Source organism: Dermacentor variabilis, chromosome 3 (assembly GCF_050947875.1).
Source record: "Dermacentor variabilis isolate Ectoservices chromosome 3, ASM5094787v1, whole genome shotgun sequence".
In the NCBI taxonomy this organism is placed as follows: domain Eukaryota; kingdom Metazoa; phylum Arthropoda; class Arachnida; order Ixodida; family Ixodidae; genus Dermacentor; species Dermacentor variabilis.
The window spans coordinates 139,973,044-139,993,836 of record NC_134570.1 but is presented as its reverse complement, the minus strand read 5'-3'; the positions used below and the strand labels follow the sequence as shown (position 1 = coordinate 139,993,836).

General features: G+C 48.1%; 1 protein-coding gene across 1 annotated transcript in view; it reads left to right on the top strand.

The window, feature by feature from the left end:
* LOC142574786 (uncharacterized) overlaps positions 1-20,793 on the top strand; it is a 128,932-nt gene that overhangs the window by 3,659 nt on the left and 104,480 nt on the right. Inside the window, exons 2-5 of the mRNA XM_075683800.1 lie at positions 7,832-8,014; positions 13,206-13,330; positions 17,695-17,769; positions 19,906-20,094. Coding sequence (XP_075539915.1) covers positions 7,832-8,014; positions 13,206-13,330; positions 17,695-17,769; positions 19,906-20,094 — 572 coding nt within the window. The remainder of the gene's footprint in view (positions 1-7,831; positions 8,015-13,205; positions 13,331-17,694; positions 17,770-19,905; positions 20,095-20,793) is intronic.

Below are 20,793 nucleotides of genomic sequence, written 5' to 3'. Positions count from 1 at the left end.
ACCACTGCACATCGAGCCGACGTACGTTTGCCCTATAATGCATGTGATTTTGCGCGGTGTGCACAATGCGGACTTACATTCCCAACAGACCAAAGACTGGACAGAACACTATACACGTGCGTTGTGAAGTGTACGAACTGCGGTGGACCTCATGGGGCAAGGAATCTCGATCGTTCGAAGAAAAAAAAATCGCTGATGATTACGATAGTTCCTAATGCGAAATTTGAGCGCAGCTCTGTGCGCGTTTTCATTTCGCGATATATAGAGGCAAATAATTTGAGAGACACATGTAGCAGAGTCGGCAATCGTCGAAAATCTGATCTCCAGGTCAAGCTCGTTGGCTTTTATACATGACTCGTCGAAGGTTCCAATGTATTCGCTGGTACCGCGTGGCTTCCAGAAATTACCACACAATTCGCGTCGCGCATAGATTCAGATTACAAAACAATCGCATATCATGGCAATCGAAACAAGCGCGAATGAGACCGAACCAAGAAAAAACAACCAAGCGCGACAGCGAGAGCTAACGCGAGCAGACGATCGAACGAAACGGGCGGTCCGGCTGAGACCAGGGGCCGTATAACGTAAAACTTTTCCAATATGTTTTTATTCCAATCTGCTGATGTCAAATTTGCGTAACCGCCGACGCAAGCATCGGGCGGTAACCCGCAGGGTTGTCTGAACAAACCAATCAAATGCTCCCCTCGTTCATGGGAGGTCAATTTTGTTTGCTTGAAAAACGAATAAGTACCTGTACTGAGCGGCTTGTCTTACCTAATTGGCTCACAAGACGCGAGGAGCATGCTCAAGTAGAGAGGCTTCGATGGGGCCAAGCCACTGCACTGAATATCGATAACCGGATGAAGAGGGCCGCGCCAGCGTCTGCGATTGGTCCGCTTTCTCTTACTTAGCTTGCGGTGGCTCGTCGACAATCGAGGTGGAATGCAACGGAATATTAAGAATGACGCTAAAAGGGATCCTCAGCAAGGAATAGTTGGCAGAATGAGGTCGTAAACGTGCCGAAAGTTCTCGAAAACGTTACACGGCCACGTAAAAAGGTTTATTTCACGCATATAAACCCATGCACTCCGGCAAGGGCGAGTAGCCAGGGCCAGAGCATTCGGTGGCAGCCATCTTTTATTCCTTTCGGAACGGGGCAGCCTGCGGCTATGGAGAAGAAAATTCAGTTTTGTTCGGCATATTAATGCACCTTTAGCGCGCGCGCGTCACTTTGACGCGGAAAATTTTAGCGGTTTTGTGACGTCGCGTGAGAGGCAGGTGAAGTGGGTGCAGCCCGAAAACTTTTTGACCAATAGCAGAGAGCTATTGGCAAAAAGGCGTCGAATCAGAAATAACTATTTTCTTTTGTACGGTCAAATTAGGCATAATCAGCGTCATATCTCAACATCGTCAACACGTCGTATCAGAAGGGGCCCTATCTTGGTTTTCGTGACCTTGCGTGACAGACAGGTGAAGGGGGTGGTCCAAAAGTTTTTGACCATTCGCGGTGGGCTGCTTGCAGAATTGGAATAGAACAGTTTGGAATAGTTTTACGTTATAGCGCCGCAGATACGAGTATGCATCGAGTGGTCGGGTGGGCCCGCATGACAACAGTTTCCCGCGCGTACGTCACTGGAGGGGCCGCTCACATTGGTCTCCGCCATTCGCGGCTGGCGTCTTTCATCTGCCGCTTCGCGTTCGCTTTTTATCTTTCGCTGTGCTTGTTCGCTCCGCTACATCGCCGACGCTTGCTACAGGAATGAGCGCCTAGGAGCTGCGCGCTAAGAGAAGCAGACCGCATGGGCAGACTGGCAATCGAAAAACGCAAGCGACAAACGTCTAGGAAAGAAAACACCAAACAATCGACCTCCGAAAGCATAACACAACAGGCCACCACCGAGAAGCGACACCAACCACCCTACACTGAAGGAACAGGATCGCTCCGACTGCCTCAGGGAACCGGCACCAGAGAACGTGCTTAAATGGATCGAAAACTATGGCAGCCTACCTGATCTCAGTAGGTGACAACTACACAAGGGCACAACGCCAAGAATAAGGCAAAAAAGATACCTCAACAATAAGGCGCTACAGAAGGCAAGGGAAAATGGAGGCCATGGGCAGAGGTAAGTCCGCCAACTACCCCTCCTCGCACTGAGGAGTGGCAGTTCTCAAAGCAATAGCAAAAATACGAAAATAACAAGTAGAGCTGAGAAAGGATGTAGAACGTGACAGAATATTAGTGGAAATACAGAAACAACTCGTTGCCATTACACAACAACTTGCTGCCTTAAGACAAAGCGTGGAAACATTGCAACAAACCTTTAGAAAATGACATCCTGAAAGGGAGGACGCGCACCCCTGTAAACAGGGCCACGCTAGCAGTTATGCAGACTAATCACAGCACTCACGACGCGAAACAGCGGTTACTATATTGAAATGGAAATGTAGAGGAATACACCGTATAAAGACATTCTCAAATAGAATGCATAACACACACTGCTCATAAGCCGGACGTAATGACTCTTCAGGATACCAATGCGCCGACCTCTCTGCCGGGCTACGCGGCCTACCACAATCCAAGCATTACACACCGTACCTGAAAGCGAAGTGATGATGAACACATTAGTTACGATGGCACTGGTGGTGGACCAACAAACGGACGTGCAGGAGGACCTCAGCTATATGAACAATGGGGAAGAGGAAAGCGGATTACTTAAATGCAGCTTCTTCAAACGATACGAAGTGACCATTATTAACACGTACTGCACGCTTAAAACAGGGACTTTTCACAAAGTATGGGCGACCTTGCTCAAAAAGCATAGCAAGAAGGACTTGTTATGGGTGATCGAGTTCAACAGGCATTGCTAGGCGTGGGACTACAATCATAGTGCACCTCATGGAAGGTAGCTTCTATAAAATGCAAGCCATGCCCACCTAACGCTTCTGAATGACATAGAAACTCCCATTTCTATCGGAAGCTCAGTGGAAAAGGACAGAAACCCACACCTGACGTGCGGATGAACAGCTAAGGAAGTGGAGTAGAAAAACACCGGGGTAACGTTAGGTAGGGATCACTGCATCATAAGGATAGTCATTCCCGCGGCGCAGAATCAACTTGCGACAAAAAAAAAATCGCCCTACAGCTACGCAGATCACAGATTGGGATGCTTTCAGGAATCTTGAAGGGGAACACACCGATAACCCGGAAGAATGGGCGAAAATACTAAGCACCGCACACCAAGACCATAAAACGAACTGAAGACAACCGGGAAATATACAAACTCGTACTTACGGTAAGGAACTATAGGCGCAAGCTACTCAGAAAATGGAGAAAGAACGAACTTAACAAGCGCCTGCAGCTCGCATAGATAGCATCATCAAGGAGGCGCAATAATACGCCGGCAAACTCGCAACAGACAACTGGATGTATATGTGCGAGTAAGCCGGAAACTATATGCACACAATTCGAACCTGGTCGCAATTTCGGGCTCTTCTTGGGCAAACCAGGAGAGAGAAAAAAACAAACACCTGGAAGCAATCCAACGGAGGCAGGAAATTGGAGCGTACGATCTGCGGAAATAATACCTAACCATTCCTTCCCCTCGGCGACCTTAGAGAAGGATCAGCGACAACTATAATGCACACTAGATAGCGGCGAGGCAGCTGCAAACCAGCCATTTACAATGGAAGGGCTTAAAGTAGCCATCAATGCAAGCAAAAGACATACGAAATCCTGACCGAACGGCATTACAAACAAGATGCCGCGCTACATGCCAAGCACACAACTGGACCTGCTTCTTCGTACCATCAACCAAGCTTAGGAAAAAGTGGTGACATACTGGAGACCTGTAAATTAGCTACTGCGATCCCGATACCAAAGCCCAATAAGACCCCAAGCGCCATTACCCGCCTGCGATACATTTCTTTAACATCGTGCCCGGGCAAGATTATAGAACGATTGACCCTCACACGACTTCCATGACAGCAGGAATTTTGTGCTTTCGTCGATATTTGGGTCATTGGTTTTTGAAAGCACATGCACACACAGGATGCAGTGCTTGCCATACACGAAGTATATAAAGCACAGAGCAGCAGCCAACTCAGAGCCGTAATGATAAGACATCGAAGCAGCATTTGATAACGTTACCCTCGAATCGATGCCCGAAGGTCTGCAAACCATGCAACCACGTCGAAAACTTCATAACTGCCTTAAGGACTTTCTTACAAACCGCATAGCTACCGTGAAGGTAAACGAAGAAGAGTCGAAAAAAAGGCACCTGACAACAGGTGTATCCCAAGCGTCGATTCTCTCACCCACACTATTCTCGCTAGCACTAAGTAAGCTGCCAACTCTCTTGAGGCGCATAGAAGACCTTCACTTTACAATATATATGGACGATATCGTGCTCGGGACCAGCAGAGGATCTCCAGCTGGAATTCAAGAAGCACTACAAACAGGTATTAATGTCACGGCGCTGTACGTCCAAGAAAAGGGCCTCGTCCTGTCCAATGCCAAGTGTGAGCACATAGTGGTAGGCAACCAAAGAGAACAGCAGGCAGAAGAGGAACGAAAACTAATAACACTACAAGTGAACCAAGATGTTATTCCTATAGAAGAAAGCATTTCAATGGTAAGATGGACGTTTGGGTACGGCAAACAATTCAGCAGCTGCGCGAAGTCAAGAGGCTACTTACAAAGCAGTATGTAGGGTGAGTGGCATGAAAGAGCACCAAATCAGAAGGCTCACCATGACGCTGGTGCGTCATGAACTTGAACTTTTCACTTGAAACCAGTGGCGCAGGCAGTGACGAAGGGGGGGGGGGAACGCAACACCTCAGGAACGACACCAAGATCAGGATCCTACACACGGACGCCTCTCCAATTAATCGAGGCTTTTGCACCGGGTTGGCAACCGACTCTACGCCGATATTACGGGGCCTACACTGCAACATTGGATCACAACATCAAGCGGGACTTCAGCTGTCGTGGAGGCCGCCACCATGCCAAACCCCCACGAACGAAATCTGCTCATTCGTACAGATAACCAGGCTGCATGCAGGGCACTCGCAGCCAGACACATTGTCGTGGCACTATACACAGCGTTAACAACGCACCTCAACGCATACTCTAAGATTAGAGTATGGATTCAGTGGATCCCGGGCCACACAGGGATCAGAAGGAACGAAGCGGCACATGACACATTCCACGCTCATTTCCCGGGCCCTCCGCTGTAGTGGCCTGATCCCCTGAATATGAATGAGCAATACGCACTCGCGATGGCGGAGAGACGCAAGAAACTTGAAGAATTACGCGACAACTGCATGAAGTATTCACAAGCAGACAGACAAGGGAAGCGAAGAGAGGCGGTACTATGGAGGGATGCGCAGACATACTCTCTCTTGTCCCCACACTTCCAACCCTACCTACAGGGTTTGTCTGGAAAATCTGCTTGTATGGCATGTGGCAGCATGCCCAATAATGTGCTCATTCTGCGGGGTTATCCGGGGAGCCGTCCCGCTATTCAAGAGAGCCTTGCCAAACTCGCACCCACCCGATCTTCGACATTTGAGGAGGGGTTGGCACACTCCTCTCCCGACCACGTACAAGCCTTGATCTAGCTGATCACAAAGCTCGGCTTGGCAGACAACTACAGCAAAGGGGGCGAACCCGAACCGGGTTTCTTTTATAAAGTTTTCCTCTGTCCGTCTCTGTCAGGCGCGCGAGCGTGCACGTGAGGCTGCTGCGACGAGCTGGAATTAGAAACACGAAAAAGAAAAAACAATAAAACGCAAATTCACCTAAAACAAGGTATTTGCCGTACAAATACAGGGGCCCTATAACGTAAAACTATTCCAATGTGTTTTTATTCCAATCTTCTGACGTCAAATTTGCGTAACCGCGGACGCAAGCATCGGGCGGTCACGCGCCGGGTTCTCTGAACAGACCAATCAAACGCTCTCCTCGTTCATAGGAGGTCACTTTTGTTTGCTTGAAAAACGAATAACATTGCCTACACTGAGCGGCTTGTCTTATCTAATTGGCTCACAAGAGGCGAGGAGCACGCTCAAGTGGAGAGGGATTCGATAAGGCCGAGCCACTGCATTGAAAATCGATAACCGGATGAAGAGGGTGGTACCGGCGTCTGCAATTGGTCCGCTTTCCCTTACTTAGCTTGCGGTGACTCGTCGGCAATCGCGGCGGCATGCAAAGGAAGCATAAGAATGACGCGAAAACGGATCCTCAGCAAAGGAGAGTTGGCAGAACGAGGTCGTAAACGGGCCGAAAGTGCTCCAAAATGTTACACGGCCACGTAGAAAGCTGTATTACACGCAGATAAACCCATGCTCTTCGACAGGTGCGAGCAGCCGGTGCCTGAGCGATCGGCGGCAGCCATCTTTTATTCCTTTCGGAACGGGGCAGCCTGCGGCTATTCAGAAGAAAATTCGGTTTTGTTCGGCATATTAATGAATCTTTATCGCGTGCACGTCTTTTTGACACGGTGAGTTTTTGCGTTTTTGTGACGTCGCGTGAGAGGCAGGTGAAGTGGGTGCAGCCCAAAAACATTTGACCAATGGCAGAGGGCTAATGGCAAAGAGGCGTCGAATCAGAAATAACTGTTTTTCTTTTGTTCGGTGTACACGTTATATCAGATGGGGAGCTATCGCGGTTTTCGTGACGTCGCGTGACAGACAGGTGAAAGGGGGGTGGCACAAAAAGTTTTTGACCAATCGCGGAAGGCTGATTGCAAAATTGGAATAGAAAAGCTCGGAACAGTTTTACGTTATAGCGCCCCAGTTTCGTTCTCTTCAAAAATTATTTTCCTTTACTTAATACTGAATTTCAATAAAGACCGTTTCATCAATTGCTGGCAAGAAAACCGAAGCATTCGTTGATGCGAATGCAGTTACTGTAGAAAGTCTCTCTAGCCTCCACGGCGTTGCGCGCGCTGCTTAAAGAAAAGAAAGAAAAGAAAAGAGAGAGAGAGCGGGAGAGAGAGAGTCTAGTGGTGGTTCATCATCGACGCCGCTTGCTTGTTCTCACTGACGCTTGGTCTTGCGCCCGCTTCGGGCCTTATACGCGGGGGTCTGCGCTGGTGGCTGGTCAAACAGGAACCTTATTACGTCCCATAGCATATTTACAATTTACATACTCTCGTTCCCGACGTTTTATCAGCACGTATACAATTATGCACAATCACATACAGCATTATACAGCCATGTAACGTTCGTAGCATTTTCGAATGAAATTCGATGATGTCCGCGACGTCAATTTCGTTCCACCGCCGCAGCCCTAGAGACTCCTATAGCTGACCTCGAACTCAGAGCCGGCTAGAACGGGCGACGTATGAAGAGCGAGAATTTCAGATTACTGGCAAAAAAGAAAAAAGAAAGAATGTAGTGCATATTAGTCTGTATGAATGATAAACGCACAAGGTAACCTTTATTTTAGAATGATTGATAATTGCGGTTCAATGCAAGAATTCGGAACTATGGCGCAGGTTGCCTTGCTGGCTCATACCGAGCACGCCTGTCTTTTCTGCCGCGCGGAAACGCCTGCGAAAATCCCTTCAACAGCTTCGAGGTAAAATAAATCTTGAATGTGCTCACAGTTTAGCTGCTTTTCTATCCCCGCACAGCGTGCCGCCGCCAGTCCCCATTCTCCCTCCGCACAGAGGAAACAGCCGGCAGCGCTCCCCTCGCTCCGCTTTCCTCCTCTCCAGACGAAGCGCGTGGCGTCCGAGCTTGCACCGGTGCTGTGCGCCAGTGCGACCTCGGAGGTCACGTCAAACGCGATGAGCCTGTGTCGTCACGCCAGCGTTGCCTTGCGCAGGGACCAGCAGCTGAGACAGCGGCGCACCGGCGGCGCTGTTAGCCCCGCGGGCATTGGCGGTGCCGCCAGTCCCCTCGAGTTAAGCGGTGTGAACAGCCCGAGAAGCGGTTCCGCTAGTCCCGCGCCCCTTGGCGGTGTCTCGCCAGCGGCTGAAGAGCAGGAAGAGAAAGTCGTGGTGGCGCAGTGAGTATACAGCGCCACGTGGGCGAATTCGTTTGTCGCATCCGAATACGGTGGCGTGCCGTTGCCCGCAGGGCCACTGGAGCCCTCGAAACGGTTCAGTGGCCGTGTTCGCCGGTGCTGCTTTGTGTGCCGCGTCATCAACTCAACCCGGTGCAGCAGAAAAAAAAAACACTATGAATAAATAAAGTTATTACCAAAAAAAGAAAAGAACAGTCAATCAGGAACAACCACCCGCTGGTCTCAGAAAGAGAGGATAGCTTACTCATTGCGACTGTGGCTCGCTGAACATTTCAGGACGCCTTGTTATGTAGGAATCTGCGTCATACGGGGTGTTATTGTTTGTTTTCTTAGATTATGCACATTTTTAAACTAAAAGAATGTATGAGCGTACAGAACGAGGCGTTGTTGTAGAGGAGTTCCTAGGCGAGACGAGCATAGGTCGCCGCTAAAAACGGGAGTTTCAGACCACTGATTGCCAAAGACATTTTTGAAGTTTTATTTTTATACCCTTCGGGGCAGATGTTTGATTGTCGAATTTGGAATCAGGCACATATTAATGCAGCCACTTTTTGTTCTAAATCTTAATCGTGAACATCGCACGTAATTCAAGAAAGTCGCCATCGAAAATCGAACGCGAGTTTACGACAAACGTTTGTTCGGCTCTACAATAGCTATTCAACGGCCGTTAGCGAGAGAAACGCTGATTGTGACGTCAACTGCAACTGCGTTATACAATTTCATGCACGTACTTGTGTCTACGACAGGTGTTTAATTTAAAACGGCGATGGGGAGCACTTGAACTTCAGCAAAAAAAAAAAAAGAAGCCTAGTTGACTTGGATCGATCAGGAAGGCGGTACAACGTCGCGCAACTTCTACATTGCGCAAGCTGCTACGAGGAAAGTAGTGGGCAGCGCGGGCCGATTCCGAAGGCGGTGCAGTTCTAGCAGGGCGTTCCAATGCGCGTGCTGTCACGAGGAAAAACAATTCGAAAAACTGCCACGCACGCACCAGACACCTCAGAGTTGGTTTCGGCACAAGAGATGTATGTGTGCATTACTGAAAAACAAAATCGCAGCCTAATGGTTAGATCATTGGGGCTGACAGAGATTCACTTGCGCCATCGCATTCTGTTTCATTTGAAGTGGCCGGAAACGAGGCGAAACTGGGTCGACCTACCTATGTACTGCAAGGTGCCTGGAATGAGACACAGAATGCTTCGCAGTAAAAAAAAAAAAAAAGACAGTTATGTGCGTCCCACAGTGTCGTCATGATTTCTCCGATGGTATTCGTATAGCACCTGTCTATGGGAAATTTATCCGGAGCTAAAGCTTACTACAGCTGGCCTTAAAGAGCTTATCGCCGCCCTTGGAGTAATCCTGGCGGCGGTGCTTAAATATTAATAAATACATTGCATTGCATCCAGAAACTGCGCGGTTGTGTCATGAGGGACATTGCATGTAGTGGAAAGCTCTGGACCAATTTTTAAGGTGCACATGAATAAAAGTGCGCGAGCCTTTTTGCATTTCGTCGTGGTGGCCGCGTTCACATGGGGGAATTTGTTGAGTAACCGCAGGTGGTCAAAATTAAACAGCTACGTAGTCCCTCACCCGCCACGGTAGCTCAGTAGCTATCGCGTTGCGCTGATAAGCAGGTGATCAAATCCCGACTGGTGAAGCCATATTTCGATGGGGGTGAAATGCATAAACTACCGTATACAGAACATAGCATGCACGTTAGTGAACCCCAGGTGGTCAGCAGTAATCCAGGGTTCCCCATAACGGATGCCTCATAATCATATCCTGCTTATGGCACGTAAAACCCCAGACTTTAACTATGCTGCCCCTCATCGCCGCTGCGTTGGTTTGGGCTGTTAAACGTTGGCATTCAATCAACACAGGAGCACGCCACAAAGCGGGAAGCGCTTAGTTTACTGCGAATTCATCTCCGCCCCTGCAAAACAATTTACGCTCACAAAAATTATTTTTGCGACAGGCTTTCCACATGTTTCATACCACTACGAAGTTCGATCGTTCCTAAGCCATGCCTAAGCTAATAACTGCGCGGGTGTCGCCAGTGCTACAGCACGTCGTTAAGGGGTTAAGTCGCGTCTTGTTATTTGTCTCTTCTTTTCCTTTTACCTCCAGGAAGGGGACGAAAATAGCGAACGAAGGGCATTGCTCTCGACATCTATTCCCTTTCAGCGCTTTGAATGATGCTCCTTTCATCGCATCGAAAAGCTGACATAGCTGTGGGTTCGATTTTCAACCACAGCGGCCGCTTTTTTAAGGGGAAAAAGGACAAGACTTCCTTATAGCGCAATTTTAAAGTAATTTTAACAGCCCCGGGTGTTGGAAATGACACAGGAGTCCTACGCTGTGGCTGTTCTCGTAGCACATCAAGTCTTGTTTTGGGATGCAAAATGCAATCAATCAATCAATCAATCAATCAATCAATCAATCAATCAATCAATCAATCAATCAATCAATCAATCAATCAATCAATCAATCAATCAATCAATCAATACGGCAACGAACAAACAGCTGGCAATACATGAACTGTCATTTCGTGCAAACGGATTTGCGAGTTTGGTTCCTCATTAACTGACGCAAACTTTCTGCAAAGCTGGACGATGCGCAAAACGAGAACACGGTAAAAGCGGGAGCCACCGTTTCGACAAGCGGACTAGTCTTTTTCAAGGTGACATATGCTTTCCTCTGCACGGTATATATAGGTAGGGCTCTTCTAAAGGTGAGAGGGGGTAAGGTAGGTGGGCGGGGCAATGACCGACGGTGTGTTAGCGGCGAGGGCGTAGAATTGAAAGGAGAGTTGTGCTAATCAACGTCGGTGGAGGAATGTGATTCAGCACCGTGTGTCATCCGATTGACGTGTCACCGGCCGTGTCACCGGACGACGGAGGGGGAGGGAGGATTGTCCACTCCGCTGCAGGTCAGTGGGCTATCGTCTCTCTGCAAGAGAGAATAAAGGAAGCGGCAGAAAAGGGTGCTCGTAAACAAAAAAAAGATACTAAAACGCAATATATATATATATATATATATATATAAGAAGAAAAGAAAGGGAGGAAATAATATAAAATAAAATACTAAGCAACCAATGAAAATTAACGAAGTGCTGTTGCTTATAGCTTGAAATTCAGCGTAGCGAACAGATTCTAAAGCTCGCTTTGAAACGCTTACGCCTATTAATTGCAGTGTTTGGAACTTATGGATGAGGTATGATTCTCTGTCTTTCTGTCACGCGCAGAATGGAAATTTGACTGTAGGATGTAGAGTTCATCAAAGGTATGACCTGGCTGGTTGAAATGCTCGACGACGGCTTTGGGAAGCTTTTTAGCTGTTACCACGCACTGTCTCTTTAACTTGACATTCCTTGGTTGTCCCGTTTCACCGATATATTGCTCCTTACAGAAGGAACATTCAAGCATATAAATCACATCGGAACTAGTGGAAGTAAAGCTAGTTTTCTGATGATATTACCTTGCTTAGTAACTCAGGGGACCAACTGCAATGCATGCTAACTGACCTGGAGAGGCAAAGCCGAAGGGTGGGTCTAAAAATTAATCTGCAGAAAATTAAAGTAATGTTTAACAGTCTCGGAAGAAAACAGCAAATTACGATAGGTAGTGAGGCACTGGAAGTGGTACTTAGGATCTACTTAGGACAGGTAGTGACTGCGGATCCGGATCATGAGACTGAAATAATCAGAAGAATAAGAATGGGCTGGGTGCGTTTGGCAGGCATTCTCAGATCATGAACAGCAGGTTGCCATTATCCCTCAAGAGAAAAGTTTATAACAGCTGTGTCTTACCAGTACTCACGTACGGGGCAGAAACCTGGAGGCTTACGAAAGGGGTCCTACTTAAGTTAAGGACGACGCAACGAGCTATGGAAAGAAGAATGATAGGTGTAACGTTAAGGGATAAGAAAAGAGCAGATTGGCAGAGGGAACAAACGCGAGTTAATGATATCTTAGTTCAAATCAAGAAAAAGAAATGGGGGGCATGGGCAGGACACGTAATGAGGAGGGAAGATAACCGATAGTCATTAAGAGTTACGGAATGGATTCCAAGGGAAGGGAAGCGTAGCAGAGGGCGGAAGAAAGTTATATGGGCGGATGAGATTAAAAAGTTTGCAGGGACAACATGGCCACAATTAGTACATGACCGGGGTAGTTGGATAAGTATGGGAGAGGCCTTTGCCCTGCAGTGGACGTAATCAGGCTGCTGCTGCTGCTGCTGCTGCTGCTGCTGCTGCTGCTGCTGCTGCTGCTGCTGCTGCTGCTGCTGCTGCTGCTGCTGCTGCTGCTGCTGCTGCTGCTGCTGCTGCTGCTGCTGCTGCTGCTGCTGCTGCTGCTGCTGCTGCTGCTGCTGCTGCTGCTGATGATGATGAAAGCTAGTTTTCACTTCGTGCGTACAACTATCTGGGGTGCGCATAATTTTAATGTCACTTTGAAGCTGCGTTCAGGTTTTGCACCTGAGGCGACAACATGCTTTTACTACGGGGGAACGATGTTGGCTGACTCTTGCGCCCACTAACATGTCTTTCAAGTTTCTGTTGCGGCGATAGGTCACCTTTGGTACCACCGGGGACGCTTTTCTCAGACGCTCGTTACTTGATAATATTGAGTGGTATTTTCGCAGGACCTTGTTTGTGTTTGGGAGGGCATTAGAATATTTTGTTATAAACGCTGGTGGTCAGCAAATCTGGAAAACATTTAATGCGTACAGCCAGAAGACAGCAAGCCCTCCGCCTCGCCTCACTACACGAGCTGTATTCCTGACGGATGACATTCGCGAATAACGCTTTCAGCGTGCGTTGGTTGACTAAGCACTTGACGGGACGCTCATCGCTTCGCTGAGACGTCGTGCGCACGGAAGGGAAATCACGCCAGACAGTTACTAGCCGAGAACGAGAGGCTAGTGTGTACGCTGAAATTTAGCGCTCTCAGACGTCGACATCATGGTGAGCGCCGCCTCAGTACTAACGACGCCGTCAGTATTCGCAAGGCACAGCGCAGGGGATTTCCGAAGTCAAAAACACGTTCAAAATGTATTCCACCTATGTATTCCGTCTATTCCGCCAGCAAACAATTTTTCTAAGTGTGTTATGCTTCTCGTTGTGAAGTTGTTCGGCTCTCATCTCGACCCCCGGGTGTGCGTCGCGCTCTTTGCAGGGCGTCAGCGGAGATGCGCAGGCGCGTGTTCGAGATGTGCATCTTCGTCTTATCGGCTGCCATCATGCTGGTCTTTATCGGAATGCTGCTCTTCGTGCTCGCCTTCAGAGAGGAGATCACCAAGGGTGCGCTTCCTTTGTGTTTTTGTCTTTGTTTTTGCGGACACGTTTTACCGACTCGCCACATTGTCGAACCCAGGTATGCTTGTATTCCTTTATACCAGTGACTCCGAGATTTTTATCGTCGTTTGTGCACTGTCCCATCTCGAAGGCTATAATATTTTTGACACAAACTGTAAGCATTCAGCTAAGAGATGTGGCATTTGTAACGACTGGCTGACCGCGATCGGCATCGCACGGAATTGTAGAACGGTTGCGGTTGAATGCACGAGAACTGCCGGTGTGAGTGAACTCACGATAGAAGACGCGTTCAGAGACGGCTACATGAAAGCCGTGCAATATTGTTAAAGGTGCGAAGAATGGTGATAAGCTTGGTAGTACTATAGAATATCGGTATGCATCATCGACGCTTTACAGCTTCTCAAAAGTTTAAAACGAATGAAAAATATTTGTGTTGCAGAAAGGGCAGGCGTGCCAACGCGAACACTTGTGGGGACGGAAAGGGTGACGTAATTGCGTTGTCCTTTTTCGTTCCTGCTCATGTATTTGTTGAGTCTTCCACTACGGCGTGCCTCGCAATCATATCGGGACCCGCCGTGGTTGCTCAGTGGCTATGGTGTTAGGCTGCTGAGCACGAGGTCGCAGGATTGAATCCCGGCCACGGCGGCCGCATTTCGATGGGGGCGAATTGCGAAAACACCCGTGTATTTAGAAGCACGTTAAAGAACCCCAGATGGTGAAAAATTTCCGGAGTCCTCTACTAAGGCGTGCCTCGTAATCGGAAGGTGGTTCTGGCACGCAAAACCCGAAAGTTTAATTAATTTTGTAAATTATATCCTGGTTTTGGCACGTGAAACTCCAGAGTTTAATCAATTAAATTGTTTGCACAGCTGCCTTTCAGTAACGGGTTTCGTCAAAAGCATTCTTCAGAGTGCTGCGCGTAACATCGGCCTCCGCAATCACAAGCGTCGCGAGGTTAGCGTAATCGGAAGCACAGTACACTGTACGCACCGATCTGTCCATTTGCCGCATTTCTGTAGTACGAGCTCCTCCTGCAGTTTCACAGCTGCGCGCTTCAGCTTTCACAACACTGCGCGGTCTCATGGAGGGGCAGCGCAGGCGGACGTGACCTGCAAAGCAACATACTTCAAGTTAAAGTAGGCCCCGCTCATCTGTCGGATTGCGTTTCCCTATAGTGCGAGATACAGTACGTGTCCTAAGCCCTAAGACATTAATGTTGGATACTTAAGGCGTTAATTTTTGAACACAACATATTCTTTAGACATGGCGCGGAAGGAGGCACGTTGGGAAGAGATTAAGAGCTATGAAGACTTAAAGGAGAGACGAATAATTGATTTCACTCGTCTGATACATTGCTGGCGTGGGCACAGGTCAGAGCCGACCGGTGGCAATGTACATTAACGTTTATTGATGTCTCTGAACCACACAATATACACTATGCTTCGGCGAATTTGGAGCGCGGCACTGCGATGCCAGATCCTGACATTAGACATCTCAAGTTCAACGTGTGGTTTTAAGGTACATGTTACGCAGAGATACACGCTCCCTCATAGGCTTCAAAAAACCTTGTTCTTGTTGTTCAAGAGGACAGCAGCATGTTTGGCTTCGATCTGTACGGACCACCGATATGACGGCCTTCGGCGTTATCTGCCTCGTCTTCAAAACCGTAGTTTGTATTGCTTGCATGCTCTTCGCTTTCCTCTGCGCAAATCACCTGCTGTGTGGGCACTGATATATGCCGTGGGCAGATTTCGGCGCCTAGCGAGCGTCGTCAGGCGTCGCATTGTTCTTTCCGCAAGGACGCCCCCAGGCCGTCGGGAATTTTTATTCCTTGGGGCTTCTAAGCGGGACCTGCCCAGAATTCACATTTTCTATCTTCAGTGACGCATACAGTTGCACATCTTACTATGAAGACCGCGTTAATGCTGAACACAACCTAAACTTTAGCCATGCGGTGGAAGGAGACGTGATGTGAAGGGATTTAAAGGTTTGAAGATTTAAAAAAATATAGGTATAATTGAGTTATCTTCACTCGCCCTTTATTTACCAAGTTTGAGGCAAATTGTCTTGTTGCAAGGTCGAAGCTTGTGATTATTCAACGCCATGTTATTCTAGGTCAGTGCCCTCTCTATCAAATAATAAACTCCTTCTGCTCATTTTGGCAAACGAATGCGTATGAGCTGGCCAGGCTCATCAGCCGGTCGGACAAAATGAAGCAATGCGAACAGACGAGGCTGGCCAATAAAATCAAGGGGCTCTATAACGTAAAACTATTCCAAACTTTTCTATTCCATTTCTGCAATCAGCCCTCCGCTATTGGTCAAGAACTTTTTTAGACCACCCCCACTTCACCTGTCTGTCACGCGACGTCACGAAAACCGCGATAGCTCCCCATCTCATATGACGTGTACACACTGATCATGCATGATTTGAATGAACAAAAGAAAAATAGTTATTTCTGATTCGATGCCTTTTCGCCGTTAGCCCTCTGCAATTGGTCAAAAGTTTTTGGGCTGCAGCCATTTCACTTGCCTGTTGCGCGACGTCACAAAACCGCAAAAACTCATCGCGTCAAAGTGGCGTGTACGCGTGAAAGATGCATTAATATGCCGAACAAAACTGAATTTTCTCCTGAATAGCCGCAGGCTGCCCCGTTCCGAAATGAATAAAAGACGGCTGCCGCCGACCGTTCAGGCACTGGCTATCTCGCACTTGTCGAAGAGCGTGGGTTTATTTGCGCACAATAAAACTTTTTGCATGGCCCTGTAACGTTTTCGAGCACTTTCGGCTCGTTTACCCCCTCGCTCTGCCAACTCTTCTTTGACGAGGATCCGTCTTAGCTGCAATCTTAACCTTCCGCTGCATGCCGCCGCGATTTTCGACGAGCCATCGCAAGCTAGTAAGGGAAAGTGGACCAATCGCAGACGCCGGTACCACCCTCCTCATCGGGTTATCGATTTTCAGTGCACTGGCTCAGCACCATCGAATCCCTTTCGACTTGAGCATGCTCTTCGCCTCATGTCAGCCAATTAGATATCTAAGACAAGCCGCTCAGTGTACGCAATGTTATTCGTTTTTAGAGCGAACTAACGTGACCTCCTATAAACGAGGAGAGCATTTGATTGGTCTTTTCAGACACCCCTGCGGGTAACCGCCCGGTGCTTGCGTCGGCGCTTACGCAAATTTGGCGTCGGGAGATTGGAATAAAAACATATTGGAATAGTTTTACGTTATACGGCCCAAGGAATACGTAATAGTGTGGACTTCGTGGCTCTGCAACCACAGCGAGGCCGTAGGGTTTATGACGTTTTGCTGCTAAGCTTGAGGTCATGTGTTCGACTTTAGACCGCAATGACCTGCCTTTCGCTTTTGTACCAAGCTTTTGTGAATGTTAAAGGCGCTCAGACGGCCGGAATTAACCTAGAGCCATACACTATTGTGCCTGTCAAAGCCACCGTTAGATGTTAAGCCTTAACAGCCTTATCAGAAGACGTGCTTCTGAATGTTTGTGTACCGTATTTTCCCGTGTATAACCTGCACCCCCAATTACAACACCACGGGGAAAAAAATAAAAAGAAGACCGCCCATATAACCCACTGAAGTAACTCCACCTAAGAACGGCCAGGTCTTCGTAAGAGCAGTCTTCACTCACGAATGCACGAATCGTCCACGTGGTATTCTCTTCTATGCGGTGATGCTGCTAGTCCTTTACAACGCCTGCCGCGTTGCAAAGGACTGCCGTCGAGCGCAGCTCATGGTGGTCCGAGTTCAGGTTCGCCGGCGCGGCGTACGTGCACTACTCGCTAACTACTAAGACAGCCAAAAGGCAAAATGGCGACCCTCAAAGACGAGAATTAGCGACCATGAAAGAGAGGTGAAGGGAGATCCAACACACAGATGGAGGGCGGGAAGGGGCGGGGGAGTTCTCTAGGGGATAACAAAACTTTGCTTTGAAGGGAACTTTGTCTTCAGGCGTGGCTTTACTGCAGTGCGGCGCGTGCTGCCGTGAAGCAAAGCTCTAAAAGCAATATTTTTTACGGCCTTGAAGCCACAGCTCCAGACAAAATTAACACTTAATTTGCATTACGACTTTAGTGATGATATTTATAGATGGATTATATACATGTCAAATCACGGTGTATGTATAGGATGATTTAGTGACGAATGGATATATTGACTCTTCTGCTCGTTAGGAGAACTTTACCAATTGAATTCGTGTTGTAAGGTGGTAAACTAATGAGTAGGAGGTAAGGGGTGATAGTTACTTAGCGGGACTGATTTTCTGTGTTCTGGCTTCTAAGTGCCTCTTGCTGACTGTCAGCTCTCTCGCTTGTCTTTATGCTTTTCAGTGATCGACAAGTCCGTAGATAAGAAGCCGAAACTGAAGGACCTCTACTGCACGACCAAGCTCTGCAAGTCCTTCAGTAAGCGTCCCGCTGAGAGTGTCTTCCTCTCCTGATATATTTGATGCGGTAGCGCTTCGTACGAATTATCAACAGCACTGCGAAGCTGCATTCGTAGACTGTGTCATCAAAACAACGGCTAATGAATGAATGAATTCCGAGGAGGGCAGAAAAATTAACCGCATTTTTCCATTCGTGCCTATAGATCAAGCAAAAACGGGAAAGGACTGCGCCCTGGTTAAATCTGTGCGGCATGCAATGCACTTTCATTCCTTTCCTTTTTTCTCCTTTTTTATCTCGACGCACGCAAATTTATCAACACTCTATAGGATGAGGCCGATTTGTGGTGGTAACTGACCCCAAAACCCTCTTAAAAAAGAAAAATAAAGAAAGGAAGAAAGCACAACTTCTTTCCAGCAGAACGTACTGACACGGACAAAAAGGGACGGCAACACACGGTGGACTAACAACTGAATGTTTAGTATTGATTTCCCACGCTTCTATCGCACAAGCCAGCCAGTGCTTCTTTTTTATGTTTTCCCCTTTTGTCACGCTGATTATCCTACTCTCAGGCTGAAATATCGGCTTTGCGCAAGTAGCCCTTTTCTTTTTCTGTTAGGGGTATTGAAGGTTTACTGATGCAAGATTGCCCGCTTCTATTCATGGCCATGGCTTCTAAAATTTTGCGCATCAGCTTGTCTTTAGTTTTTCCTGACACCTTGATGTCGTGAAATTGAACGTTGCACTGGTGATGGCGGTGATAAAAAGCGAGATACCCAGCAGAGATGCCTTCCAAAGAGGCTGCGTGCTCTATTGCCCTGTCATCGATACACCTGCCTGTTTGTCCTATATATCGTCGGCCACATGATAATGGTATATCGTATATCACACCTGTCTTGCAGGCAGTCTGCTTCTTGTGGTTTATTGTGCATGAATAGCAATTGCAATGGAAAGTAATTGCGTGAATTGTAACTGCAAGAAGCAATTTGCTAATCTGAAAGGGCGCGATGAGATGAAGTATATCACTTTTGAAAATGCAGTACTGTACCTGGGATCCGTGCTGTGTGCAGCGAATGCCATACGTGGCGCGTCAATCGGTAAAGAGAACCAGGGAAAAAGTTCTGCCATTGCCCGCCTCTGTGCGGCGCTGAGGCGACAGGATGGATGCTTCACGGAAGGCTTAATTAGCAGCGCGCAGTGGGTGAGCCCTCCTCTAGTCCGTGGAACGCGCAGCGGGCTCCCGTTACTATTAGAAATACAGTGCTACAGCCGACGGAGGAGAGCACAAAGGATTGAACGAACACACAGCGTTTGTGTTCGTTCATCCCTCTTTTTCTGTCCTCCTACTTCTGTTGCGCTGTTTTTGTGACAGATTGCCAACTATCCCGGTCCCACACATTTCCGTTACTGATTCGCTGACACGAACCTTAGCCTTCAGTGCACTACACGGTGTTGGTCAGACGGAGAATAGTGTTGAAATGTACACAATAGCCTCACATGCGCGTGGCATAATTTTCATCCCCTTTTTTACGCATACAAGACGAAACTGAAGAACCGCCAGGAGAGTTTGATACACCTGCTAGAATAAGAAAGGAATGTATTACGTCGCGTGCTTCTCTCTCTCCTTATGGCAAAGGGACAGCTGTCGCCACTCCGACGCGAACGGGTTGCGTCCACCCCATGTCCCTTTCTCCCTCCACAGCAGCCATGCAGTGCGGTACTTGAGCCTTCGTACAATGACGCCAACACCGCGTGTCCCTCAAGAGAAACATTACACAGAGCACGCCTTCTAACGAATCGAGGAGCACACTTTTATGACACTGCGTAAAAAACATGTAGTATGCCGCATGTGACGGATCGGTCGCCCTTCAAAACAATGTGAACTAGAGAATAATCTGCCCTGTGTTATTGGGTCCACTTTCAGCCGGTATCGTTCTTCATAGTGGGGGCGAAATACCCCTGAAGCAGTCATTGAACGGCGTTTCCCTACCCCTTCATTTACAGTGTGCTGCAATCAATCAATCAATCAATCAATCAATCAATCAATCAATCAATCAATCAATCAATCAATCAATCAATCAATCAATCAATCAATCAATCAATCAATCAATCAATCAATCAGTTGCCGACCACGACATGTTTGTACAACTTACGCAGCGCGCGAGGTGATATCGTTCATCAACTTCAGCCGGGACCCGTGCAACGAGTTCTACGAGTACGTCTGCGATGGCTACCTGCGGGAGGCACTCAATGACCGCTTCAAGTGGACCGCGCCGGGCTTGGACTACGCGCGCTTAAGCAAGGTGCTCGACGGCATCTACCACCGCAACGCCTCCGACGGACCCGGTCAGTGCATGCTATAGCTCCTAAAGTGGGCGTTGCTTAAATGCCTGAGGATGGCTGTAAACCGAGCGTGCTGGCTACGTGAATGGTTTTGGGCTACTTGCGCCTGCATTATGCAGTCAACGAAGCCCAACAACGAGCGCAGATGCCACGTCGAAAGGCGAAAACAGGCATTCAAATATCGTAAAGCGTTGTGCGCGTATGTATCCAACTACACGTGCCGGCAGATTCAACACATCGCACGGCACGCAGTGCCGCGAGCCGTTCACTCGGGTTTCTTTCGGCATACAAGTATGCCGACACCCTGGCGCTATCCCGAACGGCCGTGTTCACTTTTTGCAATACTAGACTTAGATGCTATTACAATTGCAGTTCTACTAATGTGTCGTGACGATTGATTGAAGCTTGCTTTCAAGAGCGACGGGAACCCGATAACTAGAGCCTAGATTGGACCTTCCGCGTGTCACATTAGCAGTAAACTGTGCTCTTCCCCCTCTCCACCTTTATTGCTTCAATAAGTGCATGTGCGGAGTACATACACCGGTGCTCCAACGTGTAATAAAAGGACAAAAGAACTTCGCGAGTTTTCGGGAACATTTCACAAGCTGTGACACAGCTACTGCACAATATTCATCCTGTGTGTGTAGCAGGAGCTGTCAAAAAAGCTTATGCAAAGTGCAGCCTGTCTTAGACAAGAAGCAT